The sequence below is a fragment of the Cyprinodon variegatus genome, unplaced genomic scaffold (assembly GCF_000732505.1).
Source record: "Cyprinodon variegatus isolate N-32 unplaced genomic scaffold, C_variegatus-1.0 Scaffold38, whole genome shotgun sequence".
In the NCBI taxonomy this organism is placed as follows: domain Eukaryota; kingdom Metazoa; phylum Chordata; class Actinopteri; order Cyprinodontiformes; family Cyprinodontidae; genus Cyprinodon; species Cyprinodon variegatus.
The window spans coordinates 1,863,221-1,882,281 of NW_015150491.1; the positions used below are offsets into that span (position 1 = coordinate 1,863,221).

General features: G+C 35.8%; 3 protein-coding genes across 3 annotated transcripts; 2 read left to right on the plus strand and 1 right to left on the minus strand.

The window, feature by feature from the left end:
- Positions 1 to 685: 685 nt before the first annotated feature.
- On the minus strand, positions 686 to 6,699 carry ppil6 (peptidylprolyl isomerase like 6). Its single transcript, XM_015369453.1, has 8 exons — positions 6,530 to 6,699; positions 6,360 to 6,455; positions 4,015 to 4,203; positions 2,467 to 2,529; positions 2,180 to 2,327; positions 1,167 to 1,226; positions 953 to 1,088; positions 686 to 832 (listed from the first exon to the last, which is right to left on the minus strand). The coding sequence occupies exons 1-8, from the start codon at positions 6,605 to 6,607 to the stop codon at positions 721 to 723; spliced, it is 882 nt and encodes a 293-aa protein (XP_015224939.1). The 5' UTR covers positions 6,608 to 6,699; the 3' UTR covers positions 686 to 720.
- gen1 (GEN1, Holliday junction 5' flap endonuclease) lies at positions 6,699 to 17,002 on the plus strand. Its single transcript, XM_015369442.1, has 13 exons — positions 6,699 to 7,147; positions 8,689 to 8,887; positions 8,978 to 9,154; positions 10,200 to 10,310; positions 10,397 to 10,470; positions 10,564 to 10,649; positions 10,785 to 10,935; positions 12,024 to 12,060; positions 12,142 to 12,222; positions 12,321 to 12,451; positions 12,566 to 12,627; positions 14,195 to 14,344; positions 15,200 to 17,002. Exons 1-13 carry the CDS (start codon positions 6,987 to 6,989, stop codon positions 16,411 to 16,413), a joined length of 2,634 nt encoding a protein of 877 aa, XP_015224928.1. The 5' UTR covers positions 6,699 to 6,986; the 3' UTR covers positions 16,414 to 17,002.
- Positions 17,003 to 17,290: 288 nt separating this feature from the next.
- On the plus strand, positions 17,291 to 18,705 carry msgn1 (mesogenin 1). The gene has a single exon (XM_015369769.1). The coding sequence runs from the start codon at positions 17,930 to 17,932 to the stop codon at positions 18,347 to 18,349; it is 420 nt and encodes a 139-aa protein (XP_015225255.1). The 5' UTR covers positions 17,291 to 17,929; the 3' UTR covers positions 18,350 to 18,705.
- Positions 18,706 to 19,061: the final 356 nt, after the last annotated feature.

The window sequence follows — 19,061 nt, forward strand, 5'->3', positions numbered from 1 at the left end:
CATAAGAGCTGGCTTGTAGGTCGTCTGTCTGGCTTTGTGTTTCCTAAAAAGTGAAGTACTTCTATAAACTAACATTTATTGATTTCATTCCTAATTTTAAATGTATATTTCATTATTTAATGGAACATTCAATTTTACTGTTAAGGTGTATATTTCATATTTCACTCATGTGTCTATGAATAATATTTATTTAATCAGTCTAGCCATTTTAGATATATTTTTATTTATTTAATGGAATATTATTGTGCATTTTAGAATTTAGCAGTATATTTAATATTTGCAATGTGCATTAAACAAAATAAATAAATACTTTATCTATTTCAAAGTACATTATTTAATATGATGTTCACATTTATGTATTTTATCATATATTTTGGACCTGGATAAACCTCAGGCGTCACATCACAATGATTGTTAAAACCCTTTCGCGGCCCCCGACTTGGTTTCTTGCGACCTCTTGTAGGGTCCCGACCCATACTTTGGTAACTCCTGCTTAAAGTACACATTTATATGTAAATCCAGCATGTATATCTGAAAATGAACAAGAATTGTTTGTTGTTTTGCCTGTTGTTCAGATTGAATTAGCCACCATTGAAGAAACTTTGAAATATAATTTCTTTAACCTTTTCTTTTTATTGATATACTTGCTCACTGAGAAGGGAAAAAAAACTTAGTTAATGTATCTGCAGCACCAGAAACACCAGAGAAAAGCTTCTGGAGTTACAGTGGTAGCACTCCACAAGCTGCCACTTTACACTCATATTTGGGTCTCTCATTGCAAGTTGGAGCCTCTTCTAGTCTCTTCAGGACGTTTACACCTTCGACAACTTGACTAGAAATAGAAAAAAAACAGTATGATTGGAGTTTATGTGTGTATATATATATATATATATATATATATATATATATAGTTAATCAATTGAGTTCTCTTAAAAATAGTAGTTAAACAAACCCAAAGGCTACATAGGTTTTGTCCATCCAGGACGTCGGTTGCAAGGTGATGTAGAACTGGGATCCATTGCTGTGGGGACCTTTGTTGGCCATTCCCAAAATGCCTCTCTTAGAGTGGGAAACAGCAAAACTTTCATCTAAAAGGCAAGATGGTCACATGTTGAGTCGGATAAGAGTAAAATAAAGTCTGTGATTTAAGTAATTTCTGTTGGTACCTTCAAAAGTGGCTCCATAGATTGACTCGCCCCCATTACCTTTACTCCCAGGAGAAATATCTGCAGAGGGTGAAATGGAAAATGACTGTGCAGGTACAGCCCTCAGGTAACAGTAACTTCAAATATATTTTAGTCTAATAATCTGATGGAAAAGAATTATATGCCCTCCTTTTAAGAGCTCTTCCCCTTTTTTGCTATTTTTTTTGTCACATATTAAGGTTTCAGATCATCAAACAAATCCTAGAATAGATGACACAAGGAAATACAAAAGGTAATTTTAAAAATATATATTTTTTAATTAATCAGTGAGAGGGAGGCTATGCAAAATAGCTGGAGCTATTTTGAAGATTGAATTCCCCACTCATTTAATCATCAAATTCCTGCCTGACCAGTAGAATCAAGAAATCACTTGACTCCACTTGGCTGAAGGATCGCAAAAATGCAACGCATAGTGTTTTTCTGTTACCCTGGGCAATAAATATACACTGGCACCCAAGCCCATTCCTCTCCACCCATTTTCAAAATGGAGAGAGAGAATTTAGATCATGTAAAGCAGATCTGAGTTGGTTTGTATAGGCCAGGAAATTGCTTAAAGAAAATTGCAACTTTACTAGGATCCTGTTGTGAGGGCAAACAGATTTTAATTCTAATTCCCACACAGTTAATTCCCACACTCATGATGTCCCACATTCAGGATGTTGAGTCTATATTGAACATTCTGTGTAATTTATAAGGATACATAAGCCATGTGTTTGGATTAGTGCACCATTTATTTGGCCTGATTTAATAGTCCCCAAAATGTTAAAATGTAATCATGAAACACCCATGTTAAAAAACACTAATCCGTCATTTGACTCATTATGTATTAAATGCAAAGACATTTAAATCAGTATTAGCAAATTTCCTGTTACTTCCTGTTACGGTTTTCCACATATATAATCTTGATATATAGATTCTGAATATTTATGAAGCTATTGAAAAGTAATAGGTGACCCAGTGGCCTCTTGTAGCACCTCCACCTTGCACCCAGCCGTAAGGCACAATGCGATGAAACTGAGAGTCCTTGTAGTGGAGTGGGAAGTCACTCTGTGATAATCCATGCTCTCCTGTACACAGGGCCTCAAAGTTCTTTGATGTCTTTGGACACACATCTGAGAACAGCTGAGGAGAGAAAAGAAGACATGCTGATCTACATTAATAATTTGTTTTATCATATATTACAAATTTATTGTTCAGTAAAGTCTTTTTATAAGCCTTATGTTAGAAAGTAACAGCATACATTTGACCCAAAAGGTCTCACCTCAAAATATAACCGCCCAACTGCTTCATCTGCTATCTGGACGTCCATGAAAACAAACCTATGCTAAAACAAAGGATGAAAGTTGGAATATAAAAAAAAAAGACTGTTTTAATTCTTAATCAACTTAATCAAAATCCAATTAGTTAAAAAAAAAAAAACACTTGGTAAAAACCAAATTTGCCCTAAAAATCTTGGTTAGATCTTTTTTGTGGTATTTTTGCCTCTTCTGAGCGGTATTTTTGTTATTCATCATTATTCATCATTGTCTGGAATCACCAACTCACATTAAAGTTCTGTAGATACATAAACTATTAGGAATTTGCACTAATTGCGGCAATGAATATTAGATAAAGACATGATCATCACCATAAACATTGAATACTTGCATTTTTTCAGAACTGCATAACAGATGCACTCATCCGTCCGTCCATCCATGGACACATTACCAATAATTTACAGCTTTACTTCACCTAAAGGAGCTAACCAGATTCCATTCTGAGCCCAAAATAAACATGCTTATGCTATCAACAATCCTTTTATCAAAACATCAAATGAGGCAATCAGTAAAAAACCTTCAATCACTGCTTCAAAGCTTCTTATCTTATCAGTAGGTTTAGCAGCTGTTGCATTACGTTCCTTGTGTCACTTCAAACTAAACTCGCAAGCATTTGTACAGATTGATGAATAAGACAAAATAAACAGAGCACATGAGAAAGCTGAAGTACCACAAGATGAGCTACAGTAGTCCTGAGTGATGGTTTCTTAAAACACCACCCACAGCACTAAAAATCCAGGTAAGGCTGCACATCATAGTTACATGATGTTGTTTGTTTTCAAAATAAGACACAAAATAGTGCTAAAAATGTAGAAAAAAATGTATTCATAAGCTATTCTTTCAATGGTTGTGGATAGAATAATGGATACGTAAATAGGTTTGAATGTTGTTTATAATTTTAAATACTAATTCCATAATATGACTTATTTTTGTTGCCTTTCTTCAATCAGGAAAAGACTCACTGAGATTATTAATAAAAGATGGATAAACCAAACAACGGTAACAAAAAAGCAGTTTCAAGCACTCAAAGCTCACATGTATAATGAGCATTTTCATTGTTCTCATATAAAACCCAAATTACATCTGAGCAATGCTTGAAAACATTGAACAAAAGATGAAAACAAGCTTTAGAAGAGTTACTATTAGAGTCCCAAACAACAAGAAGTTGAGAACCATAATTTTCTAAAACTGGCTTCTTGCTAACAAATATTACTGAAGTGGGAGTGACTGGGCACAAAATCACACTTGAAATCTTTATGATGTTTCACTATTGTTCATCTTCTCCTTCTTATGACCTGTTTAGTATATATTTTTATTCTGATACAGCTTAAGAACATCCTAGCAAGGGGACACAGTTTGAAGTTGCAATAAATCAGATCACCTGCTTCACAAAGGACACAGACAATTAGAATAATTAACATCCAACTGGATGCCTATTTGCCATCATTCTACTGTGTTTTTCTGTACTTTTTGTTACTGTGGTGTGAGCTTACTCCAGTCTTCTGGAGGTGTTTGGTGTAGTGCTCTTCAGTTAAAGCCATATAGAAATCCTCTGGATGACTGATAGAGAAATTCCACTGATTCTCAGCCCAGATGGCGAGTTGCTTCTCATTACCGAGGAGAATGCCGTTAAGGAAGCATATCATGTTGCTGGAGTACTGCCACATTTCACCCCGCAGCTCCTGAAATCACAAGTTCACAACAATAGTCGTGTTGTGAATCAGCATTTTAGAATAACAATGGTGTCGAAATACAGAGAGATAATATCTGTGTGGGAGTGCAGCATTACAGCCTTCAGCTTTGTGCACACTCAGAGGTTTTATTTATAACAATATTATTATTGCTCATCTCAGGTAATCGCAGCAAAATGTACACTATAGTCTTTTTTAATTCTAAAAAGTGTTTGAAATGTTTTATTTGTTTTGTCATTGCACTGGTTTAGCTTTTCATATCTGATTAGTTGCTTTTTGTGTAACATTTATTTCATTGGAACATTTGATGTTGATTTTTTTATTCTTTAGTTCTATGGTATTACTCAGATAAAAAGACTAAGGGTCTCTGTATCTATTTTATTACTTGTAAAATGAAATAAGAATAAAATAATTTACCTAATATCCCTACACTTTAAGCTTAATTTGAAACATTTTGTCATGATTAGTCTATGCAAAACTATTTATACCCTTCTGCAATTGTGTACATTTAGAGAAATATATTTTTGTAAATTCTTCTTACTGAAATAGTTCAAGCTCAGCCTGACAAAAGAGAAGTATCTTTAAATCTCCTTTTTGTTTTCAACTTACTATATATTTAAATGTGTTTATGTCTGGACTGTGACTGGGTCATATTGAGACAAAATATTCTTTGATCTAAACCATTGCATTGCAGATCTTGTTGGGGTTTTAGGGCTGTTATCTTTCTGGAAAATGAATCATTTGATATTCAAACCTGTAGCAGGATGTCTTCCAGAGTTAGATTGAATTTACCTCCATCTATCTAACAGTGAACTCTGACCAGCTTTCCTTTGGCTCCTAAAGATAGAGGTATTCCCATGGCTTTGCGTAGGTTTGCAGTCTTGCCAAATATCTTTTAGGTTTGGGGTAATGGATTTAACAGTGCTCTGTGAAATCTCAAAAATTTAGGATACTGATTTATAATGTCATCCTGCTTTAACCTTTCCTCTATTTTTCCCAGATATGCCTGGTTTGTCTCTGTCTACATAAGGCCGATTGCTCAATAATCCCTTGCAAACCTCTGAGGCCTTAATGGATTCACAGTATTTAAACTGAAATTAAATTTATGATTACATGCCGTACTTTTCAAATTAGGTTTTTAAAGGTAAAAATCTTGCAAAACCTAAATGATTTAGTTTTGGTTCAAAACTATCAGATACAATTTGGGTTGCCTATGGTCCCTTAAAAAAGGAACTATCCTTAAATTAAAAAACTAAATTAGGGGTCTAATTTAATTTGGGTTTGATTTAAAAGATCTAAAAATTAAATCACACAAAGAGAAATGGAAAGACAGATGAAAGACAATGCATGGCCAAGAAGTATCTAATTTTCAAATTTTATCTTATTTTTATCTAATTTTCCCAGTTAGCAAACCCTGAAATTCCCATTATAAAACATTGAAGTTTGTCACTATTAATATGGTAATGTGTAAAAAAATAAAATCAAGGGGTATGATTACCAGAGGTGACAAATAACAAAGTACAAATACTTAATTACCTTACTTAAGTAGAAGTTTTGGCTATCTATACTTTACCAGAGTAGTTGTTTTTTAGACAACTTTTTACTTCTAATCCTTAAATGTTTTTGCAATTATCTCTACATTCTACTCCTTACTTTTTACAAATAGACTTGTTAGCTTTATTTCATTTATTTTGTAATGGCCTGTTTGTATTTTTTTTTTTCAAAAAGACATCAAAACAATTTTTTTCATCCAGACAATTAATTTCTTTGTGGTTGACACTAACCTGTTGATGGCCACTTACCAAAATAAATAATTTTTCAAGATGATGCAAAGTTAAATTTGACACTGTTCCTATTAATTATAAAACTAAGAACATTTATTATAAGGACATTTTCATCCAGATTTGTAGAAACATTTTCCTTTAATAGGGTAGTGCAGTAACAAGTATGAGATTTAAAGCTTCTTAACATTTTTTCTTGCATTACTTTTACTTTTATACTTCAGGTATTTTTAAAAAGGGTACTTTTACACTTTTACAGGAGTAAAAACCTTAAGTTAATACTCTAACTTCTACAAACGTATTTTTAAACACCTCCAATGATTACTGTTTTGTTTTTTTAATAATTTCTTGAATTAGAACACCTACCTGCTTCTTGTTGCATAGATATGTGTGCCAGTCAAATTCAAGAAGTGGCACAAGTTTTGGATCCAAAAATTCATCAGGAAAGCGGTCCCTGAGTCCCTGCAATGACAGAAGTGAAGCCTTGAATTAATCATTTAATCAAAGGGTGGGAAATACTATTTACATGATTTTACCTCGGCTAAATGTTTGGCAACATGGAAAGATGGATCTTTAATCAGGCCAACGATTTCTAAAATAATTTTGGAGCCCATGGCTGAAATTATCAGCAGCACATAAGCAAACGCTGAGTAACCATAGCAACGGTGAAGTGAAGTCGCACAGAAATGACGTCGTCTTTTTTGAAAGTAGGCTTTGGTGTATTTTGTGATAGTCTTCCCTACTTTCCTACTTTGGTCGATCTAAAATAACGAACGTAAATCAAAAACGGACTGTTGATGAACTTTTTTGTTAGTTTAGATATTACAAATAATTTACATAATCCCCGTTAAAGAAGAAAGGAAGCGATATGTGACGCAGACCAACGGCGCCAGGATTTGAAAACTTTTGTCTTGTTCCGCCTCTGTGTTTTTTTCCCCGTGTGTTTAATTCCGTTCATTTTCTGAAATTGAATTTTGTTTGATTTATCAAATCATGGGTGTTCACGATCTGTGGTCCATCGTTGAGCCAGTTCGTGAGTCGGTGCCTTTGTACAGTCTTAGCGGAAAGACTCTGGCAGTGGACCTGAGTTTATGGGTCTGTGAAGCTCAGCATGTCCAGGCCATGATGGGCAGAGTTACTAAGCCCCATCTGAGGTAAGATACAAGATATATCCTGCATGGTTCATTAAAAAATAAAAACACACAGCTGAACATTTAAATTCGCAAGCAATCCACCATAACTTGTTTGACGTATTTGCTCAGGTATGATAATGAAAGGCTTCCAAAAAAAAAGGTACAAAATAACCCAGACCCATTGAAAAAATGGTAGGGAGAATCTGGAAAAATAGGATGTTGATTTTACAATATTTGATTTACAAAGAGGTCCACTTCACATGTAAGTGTGCCAGTTTGGGGCTAATGGCCCCAAAACAAGATCTAAGGGGTTCATATTGGGACAGACTTAGACATCTTTATTGTCATTTTGTATACACAGAGTGTTTATTTTAACTTCCAGAATGAAAGAGGAAAGAAAATATCCATCTGAACATTTACACATGTACCGCAGCTGACCTCTAGAGGGCAGCATATTTACATAAACTGCAGCATGCAAACAAATGTGTCTGGTGTTCCCTAATATATATGTGTATATATAGCAGGTGCCTGCCTTTTTTGGAGGTTTGCACAAAAAACAGGGAAGAATTTAAGTTGTTGGGCGGACCACATATTTCCAATGAGAAACACATCCTTGGATCTTCACGATTTCACAGTATTAGATGTAGAGGCTTGTCTTTTCCCATCTTGGTCAGTTTGATCCATGACCCAATCTTGAATACTTTCACCACCTGTTTAACATTTGTAAAAATAAAAAATTAAATGTCATATTCTTCTTGCATAATATGCTTAAATAATACAGTGAGTTATGACAATAATCCCACTGCCTTTAATTTAACCTAGACTTGGGTCACTGAAATTACCAAAGTATGATAACTTTAAGTAAAAACAGCTCTTTAATCAAGGTATTTACACAAGCTTAAAATTTAAGTCTGTCACATAGTCCTATTACTTTTAATACAAATAGAAAAGCAACAATTATTAATATTTCTGCTAAAGTAATATATCTACCATATTTACATTCATAAAAATGTATAAGAATAATTTTCTATTATTTAAATATACATCTAAACATAAGCAAAACAAAAAATAAACATTTGTTTGATGAATTACACTCCTTTATTTTCCACACAATGACCGTCAGTGTTTTTGTGACCAGAAACCTTTTTTTTTTTAACATGCAGATTTGTCTTTTTTGTTAATGTGTGGAAAAGTGTAAAAACTCTAAATCTACAGTTGTTAACTCAGCATCCATGCAATGTTTTATAAATATGGCTCAAACATTTTGCTTTGTAAGTAGAGATTCTGATTACACATGTACAAATTATGGTAAAACAAGCAAAATACAAATGACTATACCTTCCAAATCTCTGATTGGTTTCCTAAGGCCTCTTGTGGTTTCGCCAGAGACAGGTAGAGATGCTTTTTTTGGGAAACAGCATTTTATCCTTATTAAACCTAAACAAAAAAAAGTACAAACAAAAAAAATCCAGATACTAAAATATATTCTATGAGTTTGATTTATTTAACAGAAATGTCTGGGTTGTAAGTGTTAAAACCAACACAATGCTTTCTATGGGCAGGAATTTATTTTTCAGAGTATCTTCGCTCACACTGATGGGGGTGAAGCTCGTTTTTGTCATGGAAGGCCAAGCTCCTAAACTTAAATCAGAAACCATGAGTAAAAGGACAGAAATGAGATTTGGAGCTTCCAGAAAAGGACAGGTCTCAAAGTCAGCCCCAAGTACCAGCAGAGGGCGCTTTAACGCTGTACTCCGAGAGGTTAGTTCTGCTCTTTTTTTTACCACTGGATGTAAAATAAAAATAAAAAATAAAAACCTGTCCCAACTCTTCATTATTTGTGTCCTGCAGTGTGCTGAGATGCTGGACTACCTGGGTGTGCCCTGGGTGACGGCTGCCGGGGAAGCAGAGGCCATGTGTGCTTACCTGGACTCAGCGGGGCTGGTTGATGGCTGCATCACAAACGATGGAGATGCTTTCCTGTATGGGGCTCGGACAGTTTACAGGAACTTCAATATGAACAGTAAAGTATGTCAATGCAGGTTAAGATAAAACCTTAGAACATAATAGGGTTGGAATTTAATGAGACGGAGCTGAAATTGGAAATGTACAAGAAAATATGAATCTGTAACAATTGAGTTAAAAAGTAAGATAATTGTTCTGATTAAACTGATTTTTAACCCGTTTATTTGGAGATGGTATCAATGTAAGCAGAGGTTTTCAAAGCATTTCTCACCTGGGCAACATTTGCTGAGACAAAATGACCCAAAAAAATAAACTAAGCAGAATATGTTGTAAATATTTTTCTACCTGCAGAACCTAAAACTATGTGCAACTATGTCATTAAATTGATAAATTAGAGCTTGTTGAGAAAGTTTCTGCAGATCTAACCTTTAAAGGGGCATTTTTGCCCTGATAAAAGAAAGGCATCAAGTTTGGAAATAATTTTGGAGTTGATTGCTTTCCGTAGAATGTATTTATATGTATGGATATGTATGGAGTCGGTTTATTTCTAAAAATAAACCGCGCTCATTTATACGCAGGAAACATGGGGTTATGTGGCTTGCCCAGGGAAGGCTGGAATCAAACCCCCAACTTTAGAGTCGCAGGGCAATTGTAATTCCTGCAATTGTTTTCTCATAAAAAAAAAAAAAGGATTTGGGCAACTCCTATACAAGTTTTAAAGAAATTATTAACAGCAGGTTTGGGGGCAGTTAAGTTATTTTTTTGGTGAAAGTCACTGGATAGATGAGGTCCTCACTGTGAAAAGAACAAAAATGAAGAAAGTGTGATTATAAAAAAAAAAAAAAACTATTTTGTATTTTACCTATCACTTCTTATTGAAAGATTATAAATAAAAAGGTCTATATCTCCAAAAATACTTAATCTTATTTGTATCTCTCCTGAATTACAATCCGGGGCCTGTAAATTGCCACTTTGAATAGTCCAGACCTGAATGTATGGACCTATATTGTTGATCAATATCATAGCCTTAAAAATTGTAATTAACTCCCCTAATCCTAACCTAAAAACAACACATCTGTCTAATTGGGATGTTTGTTTTTGTCACCAGGACCCTCAGGTAGATTGTTACCAAGCATCTCGAGTGCAAACTGAGCTGAACCTGTCGAGAGAGAATCTTGTTGGATTGGCCGTTCTATTGGGATGTGATTACATCCCTAAGGTAGTGAAGACTACCTTACTAGTTACTTTATTTCTGAATTCTTACTATATCTATCTGTTAACTGTACATTTCTATGGTTCCCTTAGGGTATACCCGGTGTTGGCAGAGAGCAGGCCATGAGGCTTATACAGACTCTTGGAGGACAGTCACTTCTGCAGAGGTGGAAAGTGCTCGTTTAAACACTCATTTCATTGCTAAAATATGCGCTGCTTGAACTACTGTTGCTGATTACATTTTTCTTTGGTCACTTAAGGTTCAAACAGTGGAAGCAAGAGAGTACAGACATTCCTGATGTAGTTGTAAAGAAGGTTTCTCACTGCAACATATGTCGACATCCTGGTGAGCCCACCAAATTTGCAGAGATTCGTTTCACACTCTGCCAGTTTAATGCTATTTAATCCACCGTGCTGAAATGTAAGAACCTGAAATTTCGGGATGCAGGAGATGGCTGATGGGCTTATCTTTGGCTTTCAGGCTCAGCCAAGGCACACGAGCGTGGCGGCTGTGTGCTCTGCGACAGCCAACGCTTCTGCCAGCCTCAGGACTTCGATTATGTGTGTCCGTGCGACTGGCACTGTTACGAACAGAGCCGCCAGTCCTCGTCTCTGGAAGCAAACATCAGGAAGTATGTATTCTGTTAAACAGATGATCATAACCAATAGATAAAAAAAGAAAAAAAGTGAATACAGTGATGGAGTCAAAAAGACATTTACATACAGCAGATAAAAGATGCATGGAATTCAGCCAAATAACCTCAATCACTTTATTCATACATTTCCCCAAAGCAGAGTGAAACCTATGTATTTAAAATCTATAAGGCTGGCAACAGAATATATGTTTGAACAAAAAGCTAGACTCTAAAAAAAACTTTGATTATATTACAGCATAAATCAACTCTTCACAGCAGAGTGAACATTTTTATGGGAGTGAACTATAAACAAAAAGCGAACTGGAAATAAAAGAAAAAGCATCAGACATTAACAAAAATCACTGCAGATGTACTGCAGTGTTATTTGTTTTTTCCAGCTGGTACAGGTAGTATTGTAGGGCTGTATTACATCTGCTTAATCAGTCGAAATAAATTAAATTCATTTGTACAAAATATGCTAAATTCTCCAGCAGTATGTTAACCTTCCATTTCAACTCACAATTATTTCTACACATCTCTAAACTGTAAGTCTCTTGACTTTATTCAGACTTTCTGATGAGAAAGCATCACGATTCATTAAACATTTACAGAAACTAGGCACTTTGATTTTTTTCTGTTAATTTTATTCTTTTTTAGTTGATTTTAGTTATGCCTTCATTTGTTTTACAGTGTTGGCTTTGCTGTTTTTGTGCATTGCTTGTTTAGTTCTTATTATTTTTTTTATAAACGAGTGCCTGGTTTTGCTAATGACTCGGTAAAGAAAACCCTTTTTGCTATTAAGAAAATCATCGACATGAACCAATGGAATCCTGAGTTGAAAAAGATAGTGTAAAGTAAGAGAAAAATTATACTTAGTATTTTTATTTATTTTTTTATCTAGACCAGCCTGAATATTTACAAATAATGTATAAAGCTGAAATGTTTGTTTTGTCTTCTGTTTCCATTTTCTCATTTTTTCTTAAGCTCCCAGATGAGGAAATGAACAGTTTGTTTCTTTAAATTGGGGATATTTTGTGAACTATGAGGGGGGAAAAAATATTTTTAATATTTGAATTCTTTTTCAGGAAAACAATGGCTTGTCAGCAGTTCCCGTTCATAGAGGTTTGTGTTTTATTCAGTTTTCAACCTGCTTTTAGATACTAATTTAAAATCAGGTAACATGATACTCTCCTCTAATTCCAGATTATAGACGAGTTTCTGGTTTCCAAGGATAAACCTGTGGCACATTTTAAGAGGAGACAGCCAAATATGCTGCTGATGCAGGTAAGATTTTCATTTTTTTAATCCTGTTTTGCTAAGTTAAAGATTCTCCACTGAGTCTAAGTGAGGGGAATTTGAAGGCTGTTTTTTGTCCTTAATAGAAATTTGCTTATGAGAAGATGGAGTGGCCAAAACACTACACCAGTGAGAAAGTTTTAATCCTGATGACCTACACTGAGCTGATGAACAGGAAACTCAGAAACAATGTGCCTTCTCAACTCAAGCCTCTCCGGTACTCATGATGTTTTCTTATTTAAGCTTAAAAACTGTTATTGTGATGAAAATGTTTTCTTGTAGTTTTTGCAGGGCATCCTTTATAAATAACTGTTCTGATTTTCTCTATCAGAATACTGAAACCACGGGTGAGGAACGCAGTCGCTTGCTTTGAAGTTGTCTGGAGCACTCCAGGTCTGTTAAAATCCTCCTTTCTTTCCTAAATAAGCAATGCAATGTTACTGGGTTATATGCTCAAGAGGGGGGAAAACGCTGGATTTGTGAGCTTAGTGAGACCGGGGCACTAAGTTGGGGTGCAGGGTGTTCGTCGCCGAGTTGTCTGTTAGTGACTGGCTGTGAGGTGGGGTTCAGAGGTGACAGATCAGTCACAACAGCCACTAGGTGCCAAACCGGCTTCCTCCCTCAGAAGGGAAGTCGGTCATATCAAAGCAGACGTCACTAACAAGCCTTTTTGACATCACTGAGCTGAGAAAGTCTCAATTCAACAAACTTAGCCTGGAGTTTGGTATATGTTTAACTCATCCTTCATATAGATCTAGAAACTGTTATTCTAACTATGATCAAACTGTGATCAAAATATCACAAACGTGCAAATCTATGAGTAAATCAGGAAAATCTGCATATGGTTTAGGTTCAGTTTACTTTATAAAGAAATATAAGGGAAAGAAAAGAAAGCAGCTGAAAAAACAGTCAAAACTTCACATATTTTGTTTTTTGTTAGGCAGAATAAATTTGTAGCATCATCAAATATAGAGAGACTGACATCGAAAGTTAAATGTGAGGCAGATTTATAACATTTTCCTGCAGTATTCTGATTACTTTTACATAATAAAAGTAAACAGAGACAATATTTTATGCCTCCACCTCCCTCTGCCTTTTTAACATTTTTGTTTTCCCGTCAAATTGAGGCAAAAAGCATAAAATGATGCCAGCTTATATATTTTCTTCCATCTTTACACTAATGTTACTATTGTCTTAACATTTACAGTATTTTTTTTTATTTTTTTTTATCCAGTATTACTGCAATTTGATCTTGTATTCCTTACCTCTTGGTGTTAAAAATGACTTATAGAAGTTATACTATATTAGTCTCTAATTTGCAGATATACATTCCTTGTAAATACCAGCCTTTGTGTTTTGTTCATTGTGTTCTGCTTTATTTACATATTCATTAATAGGATTTCCATTAGTTGCCCACCAGAGTGGCAACTAGTCTTCCTGGGGTCCATCAGCAAAGTAAATGCATAAAGAGTTTTAAACATTTACAAGTAGGAGTATACACTAAAATATCATACAAGTGAAAGTAAAAACAATAAAACAACAATAAACTCTCAATAAGAAATAAGAAACTTTTATTCCCAAAACAAGTTTTTAGAATGACTTTAAAACATCGGACATTTTTTGCCCTTTTTACAACTAATGGCAATCTGTTCCACTGATACAACGCTGTCCTCTTTTTTAAAGGTAATATTCCTTTAAATCTATGGTTGAACAGATGTTTCCTTTTCCTTTTCTGCCTTTAAATAACGACTTAAATTAACTAAAACAGACATCTGCTATGAAAATAACTAATAGTTTTTTGCAGATGAGGGGTGAAATTGACAAGTTTTTAAAAGAGGCTCATTTCTACAGGAAAATAAATATATTTCTTGATTTAAATAAAAACAGAAATATAATAAAGAACAAAAAATATAGTTTTACTTGTCTTAGCTAAGTTAGTTATTGTTCCCTGTTTGTCCAGAGCATTATGTGTTTCCAGAGGACCGACCAACTGAGGAACAACATGAGGTGAGAACGGTGGAGGAAGAGTCTCTTTTCCGCACGGCTTTCCCAGAGGTTGTTGAAAACTACCTGAGAAGCAAAGCCCTGATTGAAGAGAACAAAACTAAACGTAAGGCGACTGTTATTCATACTCTTCCACATGCTGTGTTTTTGCAGTGTTTTTCCCAATAAGGTGTTTATTTATACTCATTGTGCTGAATTAAAAAGCTTCCCAGACTCCCCAATTTGTGCTCACACAGCTAAACAGATCAAAGCTAACATGTGTTTTTAAGGCTGTCGCTAAAAGTAGCCTTAACACCTGAAAATGTAAGGTTTAGCAGCTCCGCCACCTCATGCCAGAGGCTTTAATAATGCTGGGGTGAAGTGTCTGTTTCACAGGATTTGCTGACTTTAGTTTTTTTTTCATCCCCTGTAGTAATCATCAATCAGGACTTATTTGCATTTCATGCTGTTTTAAAAAAATGGCACACATATTTGCATTGAGATAGATTAAGAGTTTAGACCATGTAAGACAAATGCCTGAATGAGCAAATCTAAGGAAGTTACATTAAAAGCCATATAGGGATTTAAAAAATAGGTAGCAGTTGTAATAGTGTGTCTATGACAGTCAGTTCTTAAACTCAACAACATTCAAAACTTATATTAACAGTAGTTTTTGCTGGTTGGTTGAGATTTCCCTACTTTAGTTTCTATGCAGTTCTTGTGAAAACAGAGGGATTGTTAAAGTTAAACTTCTCTTATTGCTTCTATACATAAAAGTACAGCCTAGTTATTTGTCATTTTAACCAGAATTATTCACAGCCACTTTTGGAAGGCCCAACGAGCCAGAGCTGCAGGTTTCATAACTCCAATTTTAATCAAAATGGGTTTAAAATCAGAAGTATCCACAAGATTTTTTTTACATTCATGAAGAAAGACTGAGAAAATGTTTGAGTTTCCACTCTCTCTTTTTTTGTTTTTGTAGAGAAGAAAGCCAGAAGGAAAAAGGAGAAACCTTCTGATATTTCTGATGGCGTCTCGGATCTCTTGGCTCAGATGACGCTCCAGACGTTCTCAGCGGACAGATCCACCGAGCCTCAAACTCCGCCCCCTTCCAGCTCACGCTCTGAAGGGACAGAAGTTATCCTTTTGGACACTCCAGTGAATCGTAAGCAGTGCAAAGAAGCAGGCGACAAACATGTTCGAAAACCCCTACCTGATCTTGAACCAGAGACCACCGCATCACCTTCTGTCTCTGCTGTTATTGACGCTTTACATCTGAGTGATATCGACTGGGAGGCTTTATCTTTCACCTCTTCGCCTTCCTCACAGGCGAGCCAGCCTGCAGAGCCTGAGCAAACTAAGAACACAGACAGAGATGAAACACAAGCTGGACTCAAAAAGCCAGAGCTGTGCTACACTGAGTGTCCTCTGAGAGACCGAATTCTCATGAGGAATGCAGACAAGAAACATCACAACTATGAGCTGCTTATTTCAAACAGAGGATGTTCCAGTGACGGCAGCAATGGCTGCACAGGTAATAAAAAGGAACCGCTCACATGCAAAACACATTGTGGCTTAGAAGAAAGCATTCAAAGGTCAGAAGAGCACAAAAAAACATTGCGTGAGGATCAGATTAAGACACTGGAGAAATCTAATAGACAAGAAAAGCCTTGTCAGAAATATAAGTTTGTCAAATCTGCTTCGTTGTCATCCTCTGCTCTGCCGCAGAGATTCCATTCTAACCCAGGACAAAAGGACAAACAGAGCAGCGGCGTATCACATTCCTCGAAGAAGAGCGTGTGCATGGGAAGGGGCTCATCCAGTGAGGACAGTGATGTTGAAAACCAGCAGTCTGGATCTCAACGTCAAGCAAAAACAAAACTGACAAGCAAAACCAAGAAAAATTTCTTGTCAGACTTTCCTCTGAAACCGGCCTCTGGTCGGTTTACAGATGCTAATGCTAAGAATTCTCAAAAGCTTCAGATAATTGGAACAAAACCACAGAGCCAATGGGGAAAGGCTGAACAAAAAACAGATTTATCAGCTACAAATAGCTGTCAGGACATTCAAACAGCTAAAGTAAGAGATGATAGGATTCTGCAGAATCCAGCTTCACCTATCATCAACGATTCAGTGAATAATAGTGATAGTCCTCTGCCACTAGCCGAGAGAATACGACTAAAACTTCTAAAGTGAGCGTCATTCATCATCCTCTGTTTGAAACTCTTTGTCTTTAATTCTAATACCATTTTCTTTAAAACTGTTTTTTTTAGAAAAGCAAAATGCTATAGATCTGATTTCTTTTAGATTATTGTGACCCAGTTCAATTTTTAATGTATCTGTGGTGTCTGAAAGCAAACTTAAAAGGTTCCTTTATCATCTGGATTTTGATTTGGGTATTTTTCCCATTGTCCAAACTTTCCACTCTTCTTTTACCACACCTCATTTCAAGGAATATGAAATTAAGCCAAGTCTAAACTATTTTTGTTTTATGTGTGAATAAGGGTCCTTATTGAGTCTGGGAAAATCTAAGATTTGACAATCCAGGACAGAAAAGGAACTGTGGAAATAATTTGGATTTTTCCCTCCTTTATTCCCTGTCCTACCAAGGCTGTCCATCCATCTGTGTATTATACGCATTATCTGGTCATCCATCCATGTATTTTATCAACTTTTCTTCACACTTTCCTTGCTTTTTGTTTTATTCTTTCCTTAAAAATTGGAACATGAACTGTGGAAACTTGTCTGTGGGAAAAATAAAAGGTGGGAAAAATTAAATCTCTTATTTAATCATGAAAAAATTGTAAGAACTATGACTGTAATTTAAAGATGAACCACTTATTTTATTTATTTGGGGGGGGGTTTTTGAAAGAAAAGTGGAAGTTGTCCAGAATTTCTGAATTTTAAGAAAAATGACGCATTTTATTGCTGCTCATATTGTTGTTTTCTCCCACGGGTCTTTTTCCAGCAGAAGGAAGCGGGGACAGAGGATGTTTAACCCACTGTTGTTTTTGTTGTTGTTTTTTTTAACAACACAGCAGTGGCTTGTCCCCTTGATCCTGAGTGAGGGCTCACACCTCAGACATGAAAGCTCCGGCAGGAGCTCTGGTGAGGCTGCATCCTTTCCCCAAATAACATCTCCAAGTTCTAGAAAACTCAAACCTATAAAAGAAACCAATGTGTTTAAATCATAAAGAGTTTTTTTTTAAGAAACATCCTACTTAAAGTTAACTTTTAGAAAAGATTTTAAAGTGTTTACATAAGGTCAATGATTGGGCAGTAACTTGTGATTTTGACCTTTAACTATCTTGATGAACTGTCCATGAAAGTGATGTTTGTTTGGATAGTGAGGACACACGCAGACCTAAGTTGTCATATCAGTGTGAACATCTCAGGTGAACCTCCAGCCTTCATTAAGACATCACATCAAACTGACAATTGTCGCTGAGCAGACTTTAAAGAGTCATTTCCCACAGAAGGAATCTAATTATTTTTCTTTCTATCACATTAACCGTCTGTTCGGCCTTGTTCACACAAAGGTGATAACGAACCGGGAAGCTCTTATTTTGGCACTTTGGGTGTTCTTTGAACTTTTTTTTTTTTTTTAAGGGAAACCTATAAAGGTCCGGAGATCTGTTTCTATATAAAACACAGAAAAAAAGCCCCCATATTCACTCTGTCCGCCTCACTGAGCACCGGTGTGGTTTCCAACATGGATCTGGAAGCTTTTACAGCAACCATCCTATCCGAATGGGAGAGCATCGAGGGCGCATCTGGAGAAAACCAGCAGTCCGTTTGTCCACTGTCCCCCCTGGATTCATCGCTGTGCTCATCGCCGGAGATGTGTCGCCCCATCTCCAGACAGGAGATGAAGGATTTCTCTTTTGGATGCAGCGGGCGCAAAGGGACTCAGCAGAGGCAAAGCAAAGCAAAGATGTCCGAGAAAAGGCGCATGAAGGCCAGCGAGAGGGAGAAGATGCGGATGAGAAGCCTGGCAGAGGCTCTCCACCAGCTCCGAGACTACCTTCCGCCGGACTACAGCAAGAGAGGCCAGCCCCTGACCAAGATCCAGACGCTTAAATACACCATCGAGTACATCAACAAGCTCTCGGACATCCTGAGCCGTGCGTAACGGACGCAGCTTGGACTACTTTTACGCAGCGTTCATCTGGTCCTCATTCAGAAAACATGTTTCCATTTTCTTACAAAACAACTTGAAATCTTATATTTTTAATGATTTTTTTCCCCCTTTGGATTTGATGTAAATATTATTTGGGCACTTTGGAAAATATTTGGACATGAGGATGCCCATTTTTTTTTAGAATTGTGAATTTAGTTGGTACATGAATTGTATAGTATTCAACTTTTCTACGCTTTTTTCACTGAAAAGGGATCAAGAGACATAAGGGAAAATGTTTTCTCTTTATACTGATACCTTTGTTCCTTATGATATTCAAATTGTGTGTGGATTTTCACGTTTTGTGTTCGTAAACCCATTAAATATTATTTTTGTGTGAATGGCAAAGCTTCTCAAAGTATTTTGAGTCACTTTTTTATGTTAAAAGAGAATATATACACTTCTGCTGAACCTGATTCAGTCATTCACCTGTTTTATGATTCAGGTCTTTGAAAAAAAATGGTAATCAGGTATTTTGTGTGTCTGTGAACTATAAGACAAAATATTTAATTAGTTATAACTTAGTTTATTAATGTTCATTGATTAGAGAGGCAATGTGTTCATTTAGAGCCTGTAACTGCTCCTATTTTTTTCTTGTTTTTCTAAAACCAAGAAGTAAATTTATCCTGCACATCTTATTTAATGTGATCCATAGAGGGTAGACAAT

What these genes read in the sequence shown, in the direction of transcription:
- ppil6 (XM_015369453.1), bottom strand. Translation starts at nt 6,607, where the DNA reads ATGGGCTCCAAAATTATTTTAGAAATCGTTGGCCTGATTAAAGATCCA. An exon ending in TTGCCAAACATTTAGCCGAG is followed by an intron (nt 6,456 to 6,529) that starts GTAAAATCATGT and finishes CTGTCATTGCAG; the next exon opens with GGACTCAGGGACCGCTTTCC. An exon ending in TTGGGCGGTTATATTTTGAG is followed by an intron (nt 2,328 to 2,466) that starts GTGAGACCTTTT and finishes TTCTCTCCTCAG; the next exon opens with CTGTTCTCAGATGTGTGTCC.
- gen1 (XM_015369442.1), top strand. Translation starts at nt 6,987, where the DNA reads ATGGGTGTTCACGATCTGTGGTCCATCGTTGAGCCAGTTCGTGAGTCG. An exon ending in GTTACTAAGCCCCATCTGAG is followed by an intron (nt 7,148 to 8,688) that starts GTAAGATACAAG and finishes TTCTATGGGCAG; the next exon opens with GAATTTATTTTTCAGAGTAT. An exon ending in CTGGAAGCAAACATCAGGAA is followed by an intron (nt 10,936 to 12,023) that starts GTATGTATTCTG and finishes ATTCTTTTTCAG; the next exon opens with GAAAACAATGGCTTGTCAGC.
- msgn1 (XM_015369769.1), top strand. Translation starts at nt 17,930, where the DNA reads ATGGATCTGGAAGCTTTTACAGCAACCATCCTATCCGAATGGGAGAGC.